Consider the following 22,405-nt stretch of genomic DNA (forward strand, 5'->3'; position numbering starts at 1 on the left):
GATGAGTAAGTAGAATGGTTGAGTATGACAAACACGGGCTTTTTGTCAGTTTGCCACTTATTAAGGGACACTAGAAATGAGTTACTTCATTTCTCTGTCCCTTAGTTTACTCACAAGACCACTTGCCTCACATGACCCCTGTGAGGATTAGAAGTGGCACACCAGCTCAGGCACAGTGGTTCACACCTATAATGCCAACACTTAGGAGGCTGAGGTGGGCAGATCACCTGAGGGCTGGTGTTTAGAACCAACCTGACAAACATGGTGAAACCCCATCTCTACTTAAAATACAAAAAAATTAGCCGAATGTGGTGATGTACACCCGTAGTCCCAGTTACTTGGTAGGCTTAGACAGAAGAATCACTTGAACCCAAAGGGTGGAGGTTGTAGTGAGCCAAGATCACGCCACTGTACTCCATCCTGGGTGAGAGACTGTCTCAAAAGAAAAAAATAATAATAAAATAAAAAATAAATAAAGAAAAAAAATGAAGTGGCACATCAAAAGCCTCCACAACAGAACCTACTCCTTCAACTCCAAATCTCTATCATACTTTTCCACTTAACCATGCCTGTTGCAAAGCAGCCATTCCCCACAAATTCCCTACAACTAGCAAAGTGGCCTTTCCCTTGTCATTATTCCTGATATATTTCATTCTTGTATGCTCACAGGCAGGCACTGTGCCAGGGACTTGGGACACAAGTGAGCATTCCTTTATCAGGATAAATGTCCTTATGAAGCTACCTGGGAGACAAACTAGTATACAGAATTAAATATTAGGCTATGAGAGTATAGGAAGCACCTATTATAGAGGACCTTGGGGACCACATCTCAAAAGAAGCAACACCTGAACTGAGTCTTAAAATGACTGGGAGATCCAGCAATCCCGCTAAAACGTATTTATCCAAAGGAAATGAAGTCAGCATGCCAAAGATATATCTGTACTTTAATGTAATTTTATTACAGCACTATTCACAATAGCAAAGATTTGGAATCAACTTAAGTGTCCACCAACAACAAATAAATGGATAAAGAAAATGTAATATATGTACCCAATGGAATATACTCAGCCAAAAAAATAATAAAATCCTGTCATTTGGGGAAACATGAATAAACCTGGAGGACATTATTTTAAGTGAAATAAGTTAGGCACAGAAAGACAAATAATACTGCATCATCTCACTTGTGGAATAGAAAATAGTTGATCTTAGAGGTAGAGAGTACAATATTCGTCACCAAAGGCTAGCAGGGGAAGGTAAAGAAGAAAGAAGGAAGAGGAGGGAGAGAGGTTGGTCAACAGGTACCAAGTTATAGTTAGATAAGAGGAATAAGTTCTAGTGTTCTGTTATATAGTAGAGTGACTACAGTTAACAATAATGTATTGTACACTTCAAAATTGCTAGAAGAGGCCAGGTTTGGTGGCTCATGCCTGTGATTCCAGCAGACTGTTTGAGGTCAGGAGTTCGAGATCAGCCTGGCCAACATGGTAAAACCCTGTATCTACTAAAAATAAAAAAAATTAGCCGGGCATGGTGGTGCTCCTCTGTAATCCCAGCTACTCGGGAGGCTGAGGCAGGAGAAGTGCCTGAACCTGGAAGGCAGAGGTTGCAGTGAGCCAACATCATGCCACTGCACTCCTACTTACCCACCACTGTATCTCACGTACCGGGCCAGCACCCCAGATAAGCAGATGCTTAATGAATATTCATTGAATGGTAAGGCACAGTGCCTCACACCTGTAATCTCAGCACTTTGAGAGGCTGAAGTGGGTGGATCACCTGAGGTCAGGAGTTCGAGACCAGCCTGGCCAAAATGGTGAAACCCTGTCTCTACTAAAAATACAAAATTAGCCGGGTGTGGTGGCACATGTCTGTAATCCTAGCTACTAGGGAGGCTGAGGCAGGAGAATTGCTTGAACCTTGAACTCAGGAGGCAGAGGTTGCAGTGAGCCAAGATCACACCACTGCACTCCAGCCTGGGGAAAAAGGGCAAAACTCCATCTCAAAAAATAATAATAATTAATTGAACACATGAATGGTTATTCCTCAGGCCACTGTCCTTCACAACTGCACTCAAAAAGAAAGTTTCTTGATTATGGAAAATAAAATTAATGGTAGATTTGTTTTTAAAGATTATGTATTATTTAGAAAAATAATTAAAAAATAAAGATTATGTATTAAAAGAATCTTTTAGATTAACTTTGTGCTATGACTTTACCTAAGACATTTTTTAAAGTCTTAAATTAACGCTGATTATATATTATTTCTGAGCTAAGTTATATTTGATTTTCTATAATTGATCTTTCTGTTACTCTCATATCATATTACAATATTGTGGCTACAAAAAACAAAAATATATTTTCACTTTTAGTAGTGAGGGAATGTGTTCTCTTTCCGGGTCCATGAGGGGGCGTAGCTTTAAGGGCAAGAATTTCCCAGAGCCATGCCCCCCTCCCATCTCTCTCCATCCAGGACATCCAACGGTTTATGTTTGAATTTCGCGGGCATGGGAAGAAACTAAAAGTCAATCACTCCAGCCCAAGTTCTAAGGAACTCCTTTCATTAGCCCAGGGTCTTGGAGAAGGTGGGGGTTCCTCCCAGGATAAAACTCAGTGCTCCCTCACCTGTGCGGGATTTCCAACTTTCTGGAATCCCCTCCCACACGGTGGGAGCTCCCTCCGGATTTCCCCTTTGGAATCCCCTTCCACATTCTCCGTGGAAGCCTTTCTCTTCTTCTCCTTTCCTTCTCTTTTCTCTACCTAAATAAAACCACCTTTCAGGAGGAAGTCAAATTGTCTCTATTTGCAGACAACATGATTGTATATCTAGAAGACCCCATCGTCTCAGCCCAAAATCTCCTGAAACTGATAAGCAACTTCAGCAAAGTCTCGGCATACAAAATCAATGTGCAAAAATCACAAGCATTCCTATACACCAATAACAGACTTAAAGAGAGCCAAATCAAGAATGAACTGCCACTCACAATTGCTACAAAGAGAATAAAATACCTAGGAATACAATTAACAAGGAACGTAAAGGACCTATTCAAGGAGAACTACAAACCACTGCTCAACGAAATAAGAAAGGACACAAACAGATGGAAAAACATTCCATGTTCATGGTTACGAAGAATCAATATTGTGAAAATGGCCATAGTGCCCAAAGTAATTTACAGATTCAATGCTATCCCCATCAAGCTACCAATGACCTTCTTCACAGAACTGGAAAAAAACACCTTAAACTTCATATGGAACCAAAAGAGAGCCCGCATAGCCAAGTCAATTCTAAGCAAAAAGAACAAAGCGAGAGGCATCACACTACCAGACTTCAAACTATACTACAAGGCTACAGTAATCAAAACAGCATGGTACTGGTACCAAAACAGAGATATAGACCAATGGAACAGAACAGAAGCCTCGAAGGCAACACAACATATCTACAACCATCCGATCTTTGACAAACCTGACAAAAACAAGCAATGGGGAAAGGATTCCCTGTTTAATAAATGGTGTTGGGAAAACTGGCTAGCCATGTGCAGAAAGCAGAAACTGGACCCCTTCCTGATACCTTACACTAAAATTAACTCCAGATGGATTAAAGACTTAAACATAAGACCTAACGCCATAAAAACCCTAGAAGAAAATCTAGGCAAAACCATTCAGGACATAGGCGTAGGCAAGGACTTCATGACCAAAACACCAAAAGCATTGGCAACAAAAGCCAAAATAGACAAACGGGACCTAATCCAACTCCACAGCTTCTGCACGGCAAAAGAAACAGTTATTAGAGTGAATCGGCAACCAACAGAATGGGACAAAATTTTTGCAGTCTACCCATCTGACAAAGGACTTATATCTAGAATTTACAAAGAACTAAAACAGATTTACAAGAAAAAAACAAGCCTATTCAAAAGTGGGCAAAGGATATGAACAGACACTTTACAAAAGAAGACATACGTGAGGCCAACAAACATATGAAAAAATGCTCATCATCACTGGTCATTAGAGAAATGCAAATCAAAACTACACTGAGATACCATCTCACGCCAGTTAGAATGGCGATCATTAAAAAATCTGGAGACAACAGATGCTGGAGAGGATGTGGAGAAATAGAAACACTTTTACACTGTTGGTGGGAGTGTAAATTAGTTCAACTATTGTGGAAGACAGTGTGGCAATTCCTGAAGGACCTAGAAATAGAAATTCCATTTGACCCAGCAATCCCATTACTGGGTATATATCCAAAGGATTATAAATCATTCTACTATAAGGACACATGCACACAAATGTTCATTGCAGCACAGTTTACAATAGCAAAGACCTGGAACCAACCCAAATGCCCATCGATGATAGACTGGACAGGGAAAATGTAGCACATATACACCATGGAATATTATGCAGCCATCAAAAACGATGAGTTCATGTCCTTTGTAGGGACATGGATGAAACTGGAAACCATCATTCTCAGCAAACTGACACAAGAACAGAAAATCAAACACCGCATGTTCTCACTCACAGGCAGGTATTGAACAATGAGAACACATGGACACAGGAAGGGGAGTATCACACACTGGGGTCTGTTGGGGGGGAAATAGAGGAGGGACAGCGGGGGGTGGGGAGTCGAGGAGAGATAGCATGGGGAGAAATGCCACATATAGGTGAAGGGGAGGAAGGCAGCAAATCACACTGCCACGTATGCACCTATGCAACAATCCTGCATGTTCTTCACATGTACCCCAAAACCTAAAATGCAATAGAAAAATAAATAAATAAAATTTAAAAAAGATAAAATCACCTTTCTTCCACACTGTCTTGGGTCCGAAATTTTACTTTGCGAGCATACGGTGCAGCTGAAGCGGCCCCACTGCTTATTCTTTAAGAAGTTGGAGCGCAAGAACCCACAACATCCAAGAAGTAACCAGGATACAGTAGGACATTTGCTCTTCTTAAAAATTTAAGCCAAACAAAACAAATAAAATTTAAAAATTTAAAAAAATTAAGCCAAACAAATAACTTTTTTTAAAAAATCAGAAATTCTCCAGATTTATAACTGATGTTACTAATATAACAGTCTAGCATGGGCCTCAAAAACTTAACTGAGGAAAACACTGGTGAGTGAAATATAAGTGTAGTCTGAAAAACCTCTGAACAGTAACAAATTCTAGCTAGGAAGAATTTTAAGAGTCTACATCAACTTTTTTCATTCAATCATTCATTTATCCATTCAAGAAATGTGAGAGCCTTTTATGGGCCAAGAACTGTTCTTGATTCTTGGGATAAACAAAACAGGCTAGGTTTCTATTCTCGTGAAGCTTTCCTTCTACTTTCTGTTCCTAATCTTTCTTTAATCGGTCTTTAGAAAACAAAGCACAGCATAGAAAAGAAAGAACAGATGAAATAAAACACACTGAGGGAACAGAAATAGAGAATACAAACAATTCCTCTACTCACCCAGGATCTGTTAAGTCTACCTGAGAAGTCACTTCCATGACAGCCAAAAGACCCATTTGTACGGCTGTTGTGCCAAGGAGGACATATAAGATTCTGAAGTCATAATATTTACTATCATTGCACTTTATGCACTCAATAAAATACTCTATCACAGAAGTTTCCAGGTACCTGATCCAAAAATACAAACCAACACTGGCAAGTTAAATAGCAAATGGAAATGATTATCTCCTTTAGGTTTTAAAAAATAAGTTCTCCTTTCATACCTGCGTAACTGGGATAACTAAAGCATTTGAGACTGTTTATGCCTGATCTTTTTTTTTTTTTTTAGAAGCCATTTCAGTAAAGCAGCACAGCAAGAGGCTTGATGCATTTGTTCAGCAAGTATTCTTTGAGTACCTAAAGTGTGGTGCTGATCTAGATAATGGGGACCTGCTAGTGAATGACCAACGGTAAGAGGTAAGGAGTTAGCAGACTGTAAGAAGGTTTGCTGGTAAAGCTGGAGGAAAATTTGGAGATGGAAGGATAAACAGGGTGAATTAAGAAGTTTTATTTTAGGTACCAGGAGAACTGAACACATTCACAGCCAGCAGAGGAGACACTGAAGATTCAAGAATAGAGACATGAAGGAGACATGAGGCAACAGACTTGAAATCTTTGAAAAACAAGAAACTCATTTTTTTTTCTTAAGGAAAAGCCAAGGGCTGAGTGCGGTGGTTCATGTCTGTAATCCCAGCACTTTCGGAGGCTGAGGTGGGCGGATTATGAGGTCAGGAGTTTGAGACCAGCCTCACCAACATGGTGAAACCCCATTTCTTTTTTTTTTTATAATGGAAAATGTAATGAAGTGAGGATTATATGCAGAATTTTTGTGTGTGCACTTACATACACATTGTTACGTTAAAGGGAACAGTTAGATTGAATTAAACATAGACTTATCTTTTTTTTTTTTTAAGGAAGAAAGAAAGAAAAAAAGAAAAGAATGAAAGAGAGGAAGAAAAAGGAAGAGAAAGAGGGAGAGAGAACGAGAGTATTGCTTTATTGCCCAGGCTAGAATGCAGTCTAGAAATGGATATTGAAAACCTCTTTTATGCCAATAATTATGCTTAACAATGGAGATAGGAAGGAATAAGGGAAGAAAATAACAAACAAGCAGCCAACCAATATTTCATTTAAACCTATGAAATGCTATGCAATTACTGAGGAGTGATTTACTTCCAATTATATAGTCACTTTTGGAATAGGTATGATGTGGTACTGATAAGAATGCATGTTTTGTGTATTTGAAGTGGAAAGTTCTATAAATGTTTATTAAATTTACTTGTTCCGGGTCTGAGTTCAAGTCCTGGATATCCTTGTTTTCTGTCTCGTTGATCTGTCTAATATTGACAATGTGATGTTACAGTCTCCCACTATTATTGTGTGGGAGTCTAAGTCTCTTTATAAGTAACTTGTCTTATGTATCTGGGTGCTCCTGTATTGGGTGCGTATATATTTAGGATCGTTAGCTCTTCTTGTTGCATTGATCCTTTTACCATTATGTAATGTCCTTCTTTGCCTCTTTTGATCTTTGTTGCTTTAAAGTCTATTTTATCAGAGGCGAGAATTGCAACTCCTGATCTAATGGTTTATTTCAGAATGTTGACATTTTCACCAGGGCTAAGGTACTCTGATTATGGTTTTTATTGATCCAGAAGCTAACTTTTTACAACTGATTTCTGGGCCAAAAAATCAAATTTAAACTACTTAAATGAACACAGAAATCAAGTTCAAACTGGGCCAGGCATGGTGGCTCACTCCTGTAATCCCAGCATTTTGGAAGGCCAAGGTGGGCAGATCAGCTGAGGTCAGGAGTTCGAGACCAGCCTGACCAACATAGAGAAACCCTGTCTCTACTAAAAATACAAAATTAGCCAGGCATGGTGGTACATGCCTGTAATTCCAGCTACTCTGGAGGCTGACAGGAGAATCGCTTGAACCTGGGAAGTGGAGGATGCAGTGAGCCGAGATCGCACCACTGCACTCCAGACTGAGCAAGAAGAACGAAACTGCATCTCAAAAAAAAAAAAAAATTAAGTCCGAACTGAAAATAGACCTACAACATAATAAATACTGTATTTCTCTAGGCTATGCTATTCACTGTTGCTAAGTGTTTCAATAGCTTAAAGTCATGCAACAGTGCTAGAGACATTTTTGTACCAGGAAGTTTTACACCTTCTAGTTTATAGTTTTAGGGGAAATACAAAGTTTACTTGTAATTTTTCATTCCTCTAATATTTATGGAAAATGTACCATGTGCCACACGCTATACAGCAGTTCCCTATCGTTGTGACCCCCACTCTTTTTTTTTAATTGCATTTTAGGTTTTGGGGTACATGTGAAGAACATGCAAGATTGTTGCATAGGTAGATACGTGGCAGTGTGATTTGCTGCCTTCCTCCCCTTCACCTATATGTGGCATTTCTCCCCATGCTATCTCTCCCCAACTCCCCACCCCCCACTGTCCCTCCCCTATATCCCCCTAACAGACCCCAGTGTATAGTGCTCCCCTCCCTGTGTCCATGTGTTCTCATTGTTCAACACCCGCCTGTGAGTGAGAACATGCGGTGTTTGATTTTGTGTTCTTGTGTCAGTTTCCTGAGAATGATGGTTTCCAGGTTCATCCATGTCCCTACAAAGGAAGCAAACTCATCGTTTTTGATGGCTGCATAATATTCCATGGTGTATATGTGCCACATTTTCCCTGTCCAGTCTATCATCGATGGGCATTTGGGTTGGTTCCAGGTCTTTGCCATTGTAAACTGTGCTGCAATGAACATTCGTGTGCATGTGTCCTTATAGTAGAATGATTTATAATCCTTTGGATATATACCCAGTAATGGGATTGCTGTGTGACCCCCACTCTTACAGAGCTTATATGCTAGTGAAGGAAGTTGTCAATACCTGCAACAAAGTGTTCATTTATTCATATAAGCCAAAATGGGTGCCAAGGAAACAAAGCAAGTGCTCTCCCACTAATCATGCCAATCGTTTTTATGCTTTTGTGGATGAAAGCTATGTACATTTTCCACAGAAATGTAAAAAAACAAACATATGCACAAAACTTTGTATTCAATTTTAGGGGTTTTCCCCTAAAGCCTATCAGGAACTCCAAGTCAAAACTCTGGAAACACACACTCACACTGTGCAAACTCACACCTACTTAACACCAGTACCACTTATGTACATACTGGTATCTCCTAAATCTTGTGTCTCTTTCTCCAGACCAGCTCTGAGCTCGATAGCCATGCAGCCAAAATGCAGCCAGATCCACCTCTGTGCAAATGCCCCAAAGGTGCCTCCAACTAATAATGTCCTCAACTAAATTTATCTTCAGCTGGGACTTGCTTCTCTCCCTTTATTCCCCATCTCCATGCATAGCACCACCATTCACCCAAAACAGAAACATGGCCACTGCTTTTTCTCCTCACTCTGACCCTCCACCTAATCATCCAACCTAAACTATTTCCCATATACTGCTGTCTTTTCCCCTCTATTCCCACTGCCTCTGCCCTGATTCAGGATTTCTTTTGTTTACTTAACACACCTTTCTATAACCCTCACTCTGTGCCATGCAATGATTTGAACACTTTTAAAATATTAACTCATTTAGCCCATCAATCAATGAGTAGATAAAGAAACTAACGGATAAAAGAGTACAAACTAGATTCAGCGTATACTGCTCGGGTGATGGGTGTACCAAAATCTCACAAATCATCACTAACCAACTTACTTACTCATGTACCCAAATACCACCTGTTCCCCAAAAACCCATGGAAATAAAAAATGCTTTTTAAAATAATAAATAAATAAATAAAAATGAAGGCAACACAAAGATAATCTCTCTTTTTTTGGCTGGATGCAGTGGCTCACACCTGTAATCCCAGCACTTTGGGAGGCCAAGGTGGGTGGATCACTTGAGGTCAGGAGTTCGAGACTAGCCTAGCCAACATGGTGAAACCCCATCACTACCAAAAATACAAAATTCAGCCAGGTCAATGGCTCACGCCTATAATACCAGCACTTTGGGAGGCCAAGGCAGGCGGATCACCTGAGGTCAGAAGTTCCACAACAGCCTGGCCGACAGGTCAAAAATCCCGTCTCTACTAAAAACACAAAAAAATTAGCCAGACATGGTGGCACGCACCTGTAGTCCCAGCTATTCGGGAGGCTGAGGCAAGAGAATAGCTGAATCGCTTGAACCATGCACCAGAGGTTGGCAGTGAGCTGAGATCGCACCACTCCACTCCAGCCTGGGCGACAGAGCGAGACTCCATCTCTATTAAAAAAAAATAAGCCAGGAACGGTGGTGGGTACTTGTAGTCCCAGCTACTTGGGAGGCTGAGGCAGGAGAATTGCTTGAACCTGTGAGGCGGAGGTTGCAGCGAGCTGAGATTGTATCTCAAAAAACAGAGGAGAGAAAGCAAATTATGTCACTATGTTCATTTATCTTTGAAGAGTACATGGCTTTATGCAAAATAAGTAGAGCAGTATGCCGCAGAGCGGTTGCCAAAATACTGTATTTTGGTTTTACTTCTCTATTTTGAAGGTAACAAAGAAATACAAGTATTTCTGGTAAATATTTTTAAACAGTCCATCAAATCCATGAGTAGAAATTGATTATCATCAACATACTTCACAAAAATCTATCCAAGTATAAAAATCTTTTATCCTGAAAATCATTAAAATGCAAAATCATATATGTGAATAAAATATACAATGGTTTAACTGGTGGCCACACAGAAAAAAAAAATCATGAAATAATTTTAAAGTACTTAAGTCAGGCGCAGTGGCTCACGCCTGTAATCCCAGCACTTTAGGAGACTGAGGCAGGCATATCACCTGGAGCCAGGAGCGCGAGACCAGCCTGGCTGACAGAATGAAACTCCATCTCTACTAAAAACAGAAAAATTAGTCAGGGGTGGTGGCACATGCCTGTAATCGCAGCTACTTGGGAGGCTGAGGCACAAGAATTGCTTGAACCTGGGAGGTAGAGGTTGCAGTGAGCTGAGTTTGTGCCACTGCACTCCAGCCTAGGCTACAGCAGGACTCTGTTTCAATAAATAAATAAAGTATTTAAAATTATATTTAAGACCTTATACTTTGGAAGCAAAAAGTGGTTGGAGGGCTTTCCCCCTAAAATCAGGAAAAATATAGTATGTCTGCTCTTGTGACTTGTACTCAAATGTTGTAGAGTTTCTAGCAAAGGAATTAGGCAATAAAATGAAACAAAAGACACCTACATTGAACAAGAAGTAAATGCATCTGTTTACAGATGAAACAATCTTACAGAAAAATGTACGAAATCCACTAAATGACTCAGTATTAATAATGATCAACGGATTGGCTCCACAGCTCAAACCTGTTAATCCCAGCACTTTGGGAGGCCAAGGCAGGCAGATCATGAGGTCAGGAGCTCGAGACCAGCCTGACCAACATGGGGAAACCCTGTCTCTACTAAAAGTACAAAAAATTAGCCGGGCGTGGTGGAAAGCACCTGTAATCTCAGCTACTCAGGAAGCTCAGGCAGCAGAATCACTTGAATGTGGGAGGTGGAGGTTGCAGTGAGCCAATATCATACCACTGCACTCCAGCCTGGGCAAAAGTGCAAGACTCTGTCTCAAAAATAAAAATAAAAATAAAAATAAAAAATAATGAGTTCAGCAAGGATACAAGATCAATATACAAAAATGAACTGTATTTCTGACTGGGCACGGTGGCTCACGCCTGTAATCCCAACACTTTGGGAGGCCGAGGCAGGTGATCACGAGGTCCTGAGTTCAAGACCAGCCTGGCCAAGATAGTGAAACCCCATCTCTATCAAAAAAAAAAAAAAAAAAAATTAGCCAGGGGTGGTGGTGGGCACCTGTAAACCCAGCTACTTGGGAGGCTGAGGCAGAGAACTGCTTGAACCCAGGAGGCAGAGATTGCAGTGAGCCACGGTCACACCAATGCACTCCAACCTGGGGGACCGAGCGAGATTCCATCTCAAAAAATATATACATTACAAAGCCACAGTACCACAGTGTGTTGCTGGCATTAAGATAGATACATAGATCAATGGAATAGAACTAGGAGTTTAGAAAACCATTCTCACATCTACAGTCAACTGATTTTTGACAAAGGTGTCAAGATAATTCAATGAGAAAAGAAGAATCTTTTCAAAAAATGGTGCTGGAACAACTAGATGTCCACATATGAAAGAAAATTGGACCTTTATACTTCACACCATATATAAAAACTCAAAAATGGATAAAAGTCCTAAATGAAGTATAAAACCCATACTGTGAAAAACTACAAAATACTGTTTAAGCAAACTGAAGACCTAAACAAATGAAGGCATCCCACATTCATGGATCGAAAGAGTTAATATTGTTAAGATGGCAATAATACAAAAACTACAAACTACTACTAAAACTATTTTAGTTTTAAGAGCTAAAACTACAAAACTCAAGCATAAATCTTCATGACCTTGGATTAGGCAAGAGAAACTTAAATGAAAAAATAAAGGAGACATGCAAGGACGTGGAGGAAGAATATTTCAAAGAGAAAATAGAACAAGAAAAGAGAAACAGAGCCAACCTAACAAACTCCAAAGACAGAGAAAGAAAATCAGAGAGGGAGGCAGGGGGCCTTATAGGCCAAGTTCAGGTGCATATGCATGGCAAAAGCCAGTCAAGCACTGCTCCAGGGAAACCACTCCACATAGAAAACCAGGATGTGAAAGGTGCCTTGAAGAGAGGAGCAATGACAGTTCAGACCACAATTTATTTCAACTGACCTCACTGCTCTTCAAAAGGCTGTTCCTTAAGTCTCATATGTGTTTAATTCAACCCTATGCATATTTTCAATAATTAAACCAACCAATTAATTATATATGCTGACTTCTTAAAAATGGCATCTCTCAGGTTTTATTCACATTTTGTACAATTAAATCTCAGTGCAATTCAAATTGTCTTTATGGCTTCTTTATTTTATTTTTAATTTTCTTTCTATTCCTTTAGTAGATAATATATTCACATGGTTCAAATTTCAAAAGGGTAAAAAGTCTCCCTCTTAACCTGCCTCTCAGACACATACTTTCCATCTCTAGAGACAAAAAATGTTATCAGTTGGTTCCTTATCTTTCCAGAGAGATTTTATATTTTGACAATCGCTTTATATCAGAGTATAAAGTTTTCTCATTTTTCTAAATGTTGCATAGTATTCCATTGTGTGGATACACATACTTTATTTCTTTACTGATAACTTTTCATTGCAATTTTTTTTTTAATGCAGCTCCCAGGGCAAGAGCCATCTATGGATGCGCTTCAGAAGATAAGTGAATAGGCCAGGCACAGTGGCTCACGCCTGTAAGCCCAGTACTTTAGGAAGCCAAGGCAGGTGGATCAGCTTGAGGTCAGGAGTTCGAGACCAGCCTGGTCAACATGGTGAAACTTCATCTCTACTTAAAAAAAAAAAAAAAAAGGCTGGGCATGGTGGTGTATACCTGTAATCCCAGCTACTGGGGAGGCTGAGGCATGAAAATTGCTTGAACCTGGGAGACGAAGGTTGCAGTGAGCCAAAACTGCACCACTGTCACCACTGTACTCCAGCCTCGGCTACCCAGCAAGACTCTATCTCAAAAAAAAAAAAAAAAAAACCTTTGGGAGGCCGAGGCAGGCGGATCACAAGGTCAGGAGATCAAGACCATCCTGGCCAACATGGTGAAACCCCGTCTCTACTAAAAATAAAAGTATTAGCCAGGTGTGGCGGCAGATGCCTGTAGTCCCAGCTACTGGAGAGGCTGAGGCAGGAGAATCGCTTGAACCCCGGAGGTGGAGGTTGCAGTGAGTCGAGATCGTGCCACTGCACTACAGCCTGGCGACAGAATGAGACTCCATCTCAAAAAAAAAAAAAAAAAGAAGAATTAGAAAGTGAATAGGCCAGGCACAGCAGCTCACGCCTGTAATCCCAATGCTTTGGGAGGCCAGGGTAGAAAGATCGCTGTACCCAGGAATTAGAGGCGCCAGTGAGCTATCATCACACCACTGTGCTCCAGCCTGGGCAACAGAGCAAGACCTTGTCTTTAAAAAAAAGACATAAAAAAAAAAAAGACAGGTCAATCCCTTAATATGGTGTATATGTGCCCATACACATTTCTCTGGGCAGAAATTTGCATACCATTCACTATATTTATCAAAGGGAACTGTGACTGAAACAAAGATTGAGAACTACTCTCCTTCATACCCAATGACACAGTTTAAGGGGAAGAAAAAAAAACAACTTTGCACAGGTGTTCAATAAACATTTGTTGAATCAATTTTAGTCCCCGGGCGCAGTGACTCACGCCTGTAATCCCAGCACTTTGGGAGGCTGAGGAGGGTGGATCATGAGGCCAGGATATCGAGACCATCTTGGCCAACATGGTGAAACCCTGTCTCTACTAAAAATGCAAAAAAATTAGCCGAATGTGGTGGCGTGCGCCTGTAGTCCCAGCTACTCGGGAGGCTGAGGCAGGAGAATCACTTGAATCCAGGAAACGGAAGTTGCAGTAAGCTGAGATCGTGCCACTGCACTCCAGCCTGGCGACAGAGCAAGTTGCCATCTCAAAAAAATAAAAAATGGAAAAAAAAGAATCAATTTTAGTCTAGAGTTTTGCTAATTGTTGTACTAGAGACTAGAGGGTTAAATATCAATGTAATACAAAATTCTTATCTAGCTCATAGAACCTTTTCCCATTAACATCAAAACTGACCAATTTGACCTATTTCTTTTCTGAGGTCTATTTTTTTGTCTGCACCATGAACAGGGGTACTAAAGAAAGAAAAGAACCAAAGTAAAAGCACCTGAATGGTCAAAAGTTGACCACAAAAGCTGTGTTCACCATAAATGACATCAGAGGACTCTACCATGCCTCTTAAAATCTATGTAACTTTCTTTCCATAGAGCCCGTTCGGAGAAAATCGATCATCGGTAGCTGCGTAGTTGCCTAACATGCCATGCACCAGAACGGAAGCTTTACATATACATCTTGCTTAATCCCAAAACAATCACTATGGCAGCTATTATTTTCCTCTCTTTTATAGATAAGGAAATAGAAGCTTAAAGAGATTGAACTTAAGCTATTTACTTGCCCAAGAACACATAACTATTAAACTAGACTATACTAATAGAGTAATACAACTATAATCTATAAACCATTAAATTAAAACATCACCACGTTCATCTTCAAGACTCCAAATCTCATCAAGCTTCCAAAATACAATGGTGCCTTGACCTCCAAAATGTATCATTATGGGGAGGTGGTATAACATGGTGGTCAGAAACACCAAGATTCTAATTCTAGTTCAACCACCTATTTGTTGTATGACACATTATTTAAATTCCAAAAGGTGCTTTCACCATCTGTAAAGCTGCATCCATGTGGGTGCATGAAAAACCAACAAGCATGAAAAACCAACAGTTCACATACTGACCTGAAGAAGATGCTTGGTACAAAGTAGCTACTATCATTATTGTTGCCCTTTTTTGAGAAAAAACACAAAGGACTGCAAGGTTCCCCAATGTGGCATAAAATTTTCACCCCCTAGAATGCGGTCACTGTGACAAGTTGACCAATGATTGAAAAAAATTATATCGGATTATCTTCGAGCTTAATGGAACATTTTATATTGTTCTTTAAATTAAAAATACTTCAAACGTGTAGCCATATCCATTGCCATACCATCATGAATGTCTGCTCTGCTCGCTGCATAATTATTTCACTTTCAATTTGTTTGAATGTTTTATCCAGAATTATGCAGTGAGGTTTGGGTGTTTTTTTTTAAGATTATTTTTAACATTAGGTGATAAGAGGTTGACAGCTGTCAAATGTCTTGCATCTTTATCTGTTCTCTGTATTTCTTTTTCCTAGTAAACCGTGTTATCCCTTTGACTCCTATGAACTCATCTAAACAAAATAAAATATTCTCTCCATGCCCTCGGTCTCAGCACCGCTCAGGTGATCGTTAATGAAGAGCGGAGATGAGACGAGCTGAGTTGTTAATGAGAAAAGTTTAAGGCCCTACACAACACATTCCTAAGAAAGAAAAGTTTGTTACATTCTTCTCCCTCATAACCCAAAGCTTGAAATCCACGCCTTAGGCAGTACTCAAACTGAGGTTCGGGGCAACGCCGAACAAGAAAATAACTTTACCAATGCGTTCCAAAACCACCATCCTTACTCCCTTCCCCCAAGAGTGAAGGGGAAAAGTGCAAGTACACGTAGCAACAAAATCCCTGCGCGCTGGCTACCGCCCAGAGCCGTAGCCCGCGGTGCTAGGAAAGTTGTGCGTCCAGTGCCTAGTGTGCGGCCCCTTCTCTGCCTTCGCTCGCCTCCGAAGCCACCCACCGCCATCCTCCCCCACCCTGCATACCAGGAGTGCCCCGTCCACACGAGGCCTGCAAAGCCTCCCCAGACACCGAGCCCCACGGCCTCCCCCAGCGGCTCACCATCGCAGACCCAGAATAAAGACGCTGGCTGGCGGGTCGGCCGGTTGAGGAATCCGTTATCGGGGCTCGGGATCCATTCGCGCCAACAACTTCTCCCGCGAAGTGGAAGAAGGCGAAGGCAGCGGCGCGCGGCGATGACGTAGGACCCGCGCGCTTTCCTTCAGTCCCGCCCAGAGGCGGGAGGTGTGACGCCTGCCCAGGTGCCGCAGGGAGGGCAGGCGAGCCGCTGCCACCGCCAGGAGCCACGATGTGAGCTCAGTTTTTGGCGGTGGCGCTAAAGTAGGGGGATCCGACATTGGTTTCCTTGGAAGATGGGGTATTCAAGTACCTCCCGGTTACATATCTGGACAGTGCACTTCCCTACAGTAACTTTCAAAAGTGGCACATATACACCATGGAATATTATGCAGCCATCAAAAACGATGAGTTCGCGTCCTTTGTAGGGACATGGATGAACCTGGAAACCATCATTCTCAGCAAACTGACACAAGAACACAAAATCGAACACTGCATGTTCTCACTCATAGGCCGGTGTTGAACAATGAGAACACATGGACACAGGAAGGGGAGCATCACACACTAGGGTCTGTCGGGGGGCAATAGGGGAGGGACAGCGGGGGGTTGGGAGTTGGAGAGAGAGAGCACGGGAAGGGGAGGAAGGCAGAAAAGAACACTGCCATGTGTGTACCTATGCAACAATCTTGCATGTTCTTCACATGTACCCCAAAAGCTAAAATGCAATAAAAAAAAGTTTTTACTACCAACTGCAATAAGATAAACATTTTAGCTGTGCATTTTACATATTACATATAAATATCTATTCTGTAATAAGTTTTCATCAAGCGGCCGGGCCCGGTGGCTCACACCTGTAATCCCAGCACTTTGGGAGGCCAAGGTGGGTGGATCATCTGAGGTCAGGAGTTCAAGACCAGCCTGACCGATATGGTGAAACCCCGTCTCTACTAAAAATTCAAAAATTAGCCTGGCATGCTGACGTGTGCCTGTAGTCCCAGCTACTCGGGAGGCTGAGACAGGAGAATTGCTTGAACCCGGGAGGGGAAGGTTGTAGTGAGCCGAGATGGTGCTGCTACTGCACTCCAGCCTGGGCGACAGAGAAAGACTCCATCTCAAAAAAAAAAAAAAAAAAAAAAGATACCAAAAGCTTTGAAGTAAGCCAGTTTTATATGAATAGATAAGCAATTGAATCGTGAAATAGAATGGAACATTTGCATACGATTTTGAGAGACAAATGACACCATAAAGGGTTCAATGGAGAAAGCAGTATCTCCAGCTTTGGCTCTATATACACTTTTGAAATTCTCACCCATCCACCCACTGTTGGGTCTTGCACTTTATGCCACCAACATCTCTAGGACAAAAGATAGCAAAGCCTGGAATACGACAGAGGCTGAGCATGGACAGCTTGTATTTATTAAACGCCTATGGTTGGCCAGGCACAGTGGCTCACGCCTGTAATCCGAGCACTTTGGGAGGCCAAGGTGGGCAGATGACTAGGTCGAGAAATCAAGACAATCCTGGCCAACATGGTGAAACCCCGTTTCTACTAAAAATACAAAAATTAGCTGGGCTTGGTGGCACGTGCCTGTAGTCCCAGCTACTCGGGAGGCTGAGGCAGGAAAATCGCTTGAACCCGGGAGGTGGAGGTTGCAGTGAGCCAAAATCGCGCCACTGTATTCTTGCCTGGCAACACAGTGAGACTCCATTTCAAAAAAGAAAAAAAAAAGGCCAGGCGCAGTAACTCACACCTGTAATCCCAGTACTTTGGGAGGTCGAGGCGGGTGGATCACAATCCAGGAGATCAAGACCATCCTGGCCAACATGGTGAAAACCCTTCTCTGCTAAAGCACAAAAAACTAGCCCGGGTGTGGTGGCGTGTGCCTGTAGTCCCAGCTACCCGGAAGGCTGAGGCAGGGGAATTGCTTGGACCCCGGAGGTGGCAGTTGCAGTGAGCCAGGATCAGGCCACTGCACTCCAGCCTTGTGACTGAGCAAGACTCCGTCTCAAAAAAAGAAAGAAGACTGGCCGGGCACGGTGGCTCACGCCTGTAATCCCAGCACTTTGGGAGGCTGAGGCGGGTGGATCACGAGGTCAAGAGATCAAGACCATCCTGGTCAACAAGGTGAAACCCCGTCTCTACTAAAAATACAAAAAATTAGCTGGGCATGGTAGTGTGTGCCTGTAATCCCAGCTACTCAGGAGGCTGAGGCAGGAGAATTGCCTGAACCCAGGAGGCGGAGGTTGTGGTGAGCCGAGATTGTGCCATTGCACTCCAGCCTGGGTAACAAGAGCGAAACTCCGTCTCCAAAAAAAAAAAAAAAAAAAAAAAAAAGACGACTGTCGTTATATGTACAGCTCAGGACTAGCCTAGTTTAGCTCATTTTATCCCCACGATGACACTGACTCTTTACAAACAGACTGTTACTCATGAACAGGGCCTCACTGCACTGGTCCCTCTGAAGCCAGTATGCTAGGTCTCCAGCCCCACCACATGCTATTTATCTGACCAAGGTCAAGTTACTGTGCCTCAGTTTTCTCTTAGGAGACACATCACACAAATTTTTGCCCATAATTTTAGAGGACCTACACCAGTTTATAATGTTCATTGTGTTATAAATCAATAAACGAGTAAATAAGGCACATAAAAAGTACAAATCTTTTATATTACATTACTCTTTTGCATTCCTTTTTTTTTTTTTTTTTTGCATTTGAAGCCTTCCTTGAGCTTAAGTGAGACTTAAGTCAGGAGCCTGTAACTTCTTTGTGAGATTGTTTTCTTTAGGAATATTTATTTACTTGAAAATACTCTATCTCAGAAATACACCAGATTTAAAATGACTGCATATGCTTTTAAACTCCTCCCTTGAACCTGGACTGGCCTGTGACTGATCTGGCCAAAGAATACAGTGGAAGTGATACCATGCCAATTGCAGACCTAAGCTCTAAGAAGACCGGCAGCTCCTGTCTTGCTCTCTTGGAGCACCACCTAAAGCTAGAGAGAGGTCATCTGAGACCAGCCTTATAGCCATCTACACCAGGTACCATGTATGTAAATAAAGCCATCTGGGACCCACCATCCCAGCAACTCATGGAATTCCACTAGCTTTGTTGACCCCAGTCAACACCTGGGAGAGCACAAAAATCACCTAGTCAAGGCCTGTCCAAATTTGCTGACCCACAGTAGCATGAACATATTTAAATGATTGCTCTATTAAGGTAATAGGTATTGGAATGGTTTCTTGTAAAGCAATAGATAATAGATATCCAGAATGGAAATATTTTTGAAGACCCAAAATAGGGCTGAGCACGGTGGCACGTGCCTATAATCCCAGCACTTTGAAAGGCCCTGTCTCAAAAAAAAAAAAAAAAGGGAAACCAATCAGAAAAGATGTCCCTGCTAATCCATGCCTTTTTGTTAGCAGAATAATGGAATGGAAAGAAATTCACTCCTTGAAAACAGTACGGATGTAAGCTTTTGCCTGTCACAGCAAATTTACATTTATGGATGCCTGCTGCATTAGTACACGTCAGCACTGTTATTCCCACTTTCACATCCTTAATTTCTTTATGGGCTAGCTTATCAGCCATAGTTAGTATCTATCTGGGGCAATAACACCAACACAGTGATGTTTCAGCCATATTATAGACTTGGTCGTGTGTTCAGATTTTCATCAGTGATAATATTGGCAAATTCATCAACAAATTTCTCCATTGCTTTGTGATCAGCAGATGCTTTATCGCCACAGACTTTTTAAAAATTTAACATCCTGTCGTTTCTTAAATTTCTGCAACCAGCCTGTTGAATATTCCCAATTCCCTTCAATTTTTAGTTCATTGTAATAGAGCTTTGTTTGCTTCATGATCAGCATACCATTACATGGTATGTGTTCACTATGATGCTTATGAATTTACTCTTTCAATACATGATTGAGATTTTCTTTTTTAGCTTTATGTAGTTTGGGGGGGTTGTTTTTGTTTTTGTTTTGTTTTGTTTACTTTTCATTAACTTCTGTTCATCACTTTCAGCATAAACCTTCAACAGTTTTTCCTTCTGATTCTTCAAGTCATACATGGTAGTGATTCCAATTCCATACTCTTTTGTAAGATTTTCACACTTATACTGCTGTCCACCTTCTCCAACAGTTCGACTTTCTGTGCTACAGATAAACATAAATGCTTCCTCGTTTTCTCATCACTCTTACCCAAAGGGGTATCTACAGGCCTTTTTGACATTTTTAGCAATATCTTTATACCACAAAGCGAGAATAATCAAAAAGCCACAGAAGGCCAGGCACAGTGGCTCACGCCTGTAATCCCAACACTCTGGGATGCCAAGGAAGAAGTATTGCTTGAGGCCAGGAGTTTGAGGCCAGGAGTTCAAGACCAGCCTGGGAAACAGAACGAGACCCTGTCTCAAAAACAAAACAAAACAAAAACCACTGTAAACAATCTGAATGTTAACTATAAAGAAAATGGATAAATTGAAATATATTCATACAACAATAAAAATCAATTAAATACAGATCATACATCATACAACACTACAGATCAGTCTTATATATCTTTTCTTTTTGAGATGGAGTCTTGCTCTGTCACCCAGTCTGTAGTGCAGTGACACAATCTCGGCTCTCTGCAGCCTCTGCCTCCCAGGTTCAAGTAATTCTCCTGCTTCAGCCTCCCAAGTAGCTGGGATCACAGGTGTCTGCCACCACACTCAGCTAAGTTTTGTATTTTTAGTAAAGACGAGGTTTCATCATGTTGGTCAAGCTGGTCTCAGACTCCCGACCTCAGGTGATCCGCCCACCTCAGCCTCCCGAAGTGCTGGGATAACAGGCGTGCACCACCGCACCAGGCTCCGTCTCATACACTGATATGGCTTGGCTCTATGTCCCCACCCAAAACTCATCTTTTTATTTTTATTTTTTTTTAAAGATGGGGTTTCATCATGTTGGTCAGCCTGGTCTTGAACTCCCAACCTCAGGTGATCCACCTGCCTTGGCCTCCAAAGTGCTTGGATTACAGGTGTGAGCCACCACACCCGGCCCAAAACTCATCTTCTAACTCCTGTAATTCCCATGTGTTGTGGGAGGGACCCAGTAAGGAGATGATTGAATCATGAGGGCAGGTCTTTCCTGTGCTGTTCTCCTGATAGTGAATGGATCTCATGAGATCTGATGGTTTTAAAAACAGAAGTTTTTCTGCACAAGCTCTCTCTTTGCCTGCTGCCATCCATGTAAGATGTGACTTGCTCCTCCTTGCCTTCTGACATGATTGTGAGGCCTACTCAGCCCTGTGGAACTGTAAGTCCAATAAATTTCTTTCTTTTGTAAATTGCTCAGTCTCGGGTATGTCTTTATCAGCAGCATGAAAACGGACTAATACAGTAAATTGGTATCAGTAGAGTGGGGCCTTGTTAAAAAGATACCCAAAAATATGAAAGCAACTTTGGAACTGGGTAACAGACAGAGGTTGGAACAATTTGGAGGGCTCAAAGAAGACAGAAAAATGTAGGAAAGTTTGGAACTTCCTAGGGACTAGCTGAATGACTTTGACAAAAATGCTGATAGTGATATGAACAATAAGGTCCAGGCTGAGGTGGTCTCAGATGGAGATGAGGAACTTGCTGGGGACTGGAGCAAAGATGACTTTTGTTATGTTTTAGCAAAGAGACTGGCAGCACTTTGCTAAAGAGCCTGGCAGCACTGCCCTAGAGATTTTTGGAACTTTGAACTTGAGAGAGATGATTAGGGTATATGGTAAAAGAAATTTCTAAGCAGCAAAGCATTCAAGAGGTGACTTGGGTGCTGTTAAAGCCATTCAGTTTTAAAAGGGAAACAGTATAAAAGTTTAGGAAAATTGCAGCCTGACAACACAATAGAAAACAAAATCCCATTTTTTGAGGAGAAATTGAAGCCAGCTACAGAAATTTGCATAAGTAACCAGGTGTCTAATATTAATCACTGAGACAATGGGGGAAAATGTCTCCAGGGCATGTCAGAGACCTTTGCAGCAGCCCCTCCCATCACAGGCCCAGAGGCCTCAGAAGAAAAAGTGGTTTCATGAGCCAGGCCCAGGGTCCCCGTGCTGTGTGCAGCCTAGGGACTTGGTGCCCTGTGTCCCAGTCACTTCAGCCGTGGCTGAAAGGAGCCAACATAGAGCTCGGGCTGTGGCTTCAGAGGCTTCAAGCCTCAAGCCTTGGCAGCTTTCATGTGATGTTGAGCCTGCAAGTGTACAGAAGTCAAGAACTGAGGTTTGGGAGCCTCCACCTGGATATCTTAAGATGTATGGAAATGCCTGGATGCCCAGAGAGAAGTTTGCTGTAGGGGCGGGGACCTCATGGAGAACATGTGCTAGAGCAGTGCAGAAGGGAAATGTGAGGTCAGAGCCCCGACACAGAGTTCCCACTGGGGCACCACCTAGTGGAGCTGTGA

General features: G+C 41.8%; 1 protein-coding gene across 2 annotated transcripts in view; it reads right to left on the bottom strand.

The window, feature by feature from the left end:
- The window catches only part of RFC1 (replication factor C subunit 1), an 83,820-nt gene extending 67,745 nt beyond the window's left edge, over positions 1 to 16,075 (bottom strand). The window contains exon 1 of one of the 2 annotated variants that reach the window (XM_021675655.2): positions 15,957 to 16,075. In XM_021675655.2, the coding sequence (XP_021531330.2) occupies positions 15,957 to 15,959 (3 nt within the window). In that variant the 5' untranslated portion in view covers positions 15,960 to 16,075. The remainder of the gene's footprint in view (positions 1 to 15,956) is intronic. The other variant, XM_021675656.2, reaches the window with a different exon arrangement.
- Between the last annotated feature and the right edge of the window lie 6,330 nt (positions 16,076 to 22,405).

The sequence above is a fragment of the Aotus nancymaae genome, unplaced genomic scaffold, assembly GCF_030222135.1.
Source record: "Aotus nancymaae isolate 86718 unplaced genomic scaffold, 86718_ANA_hifiasm-v0.15.2.pri h1tg000006l, whole genome shotgun sequence".
NCBI lineage: Eukaryota > Metazoa > Chordata > Mammalia > Primates > Aotidae > Aotus > Aotus nancymaae.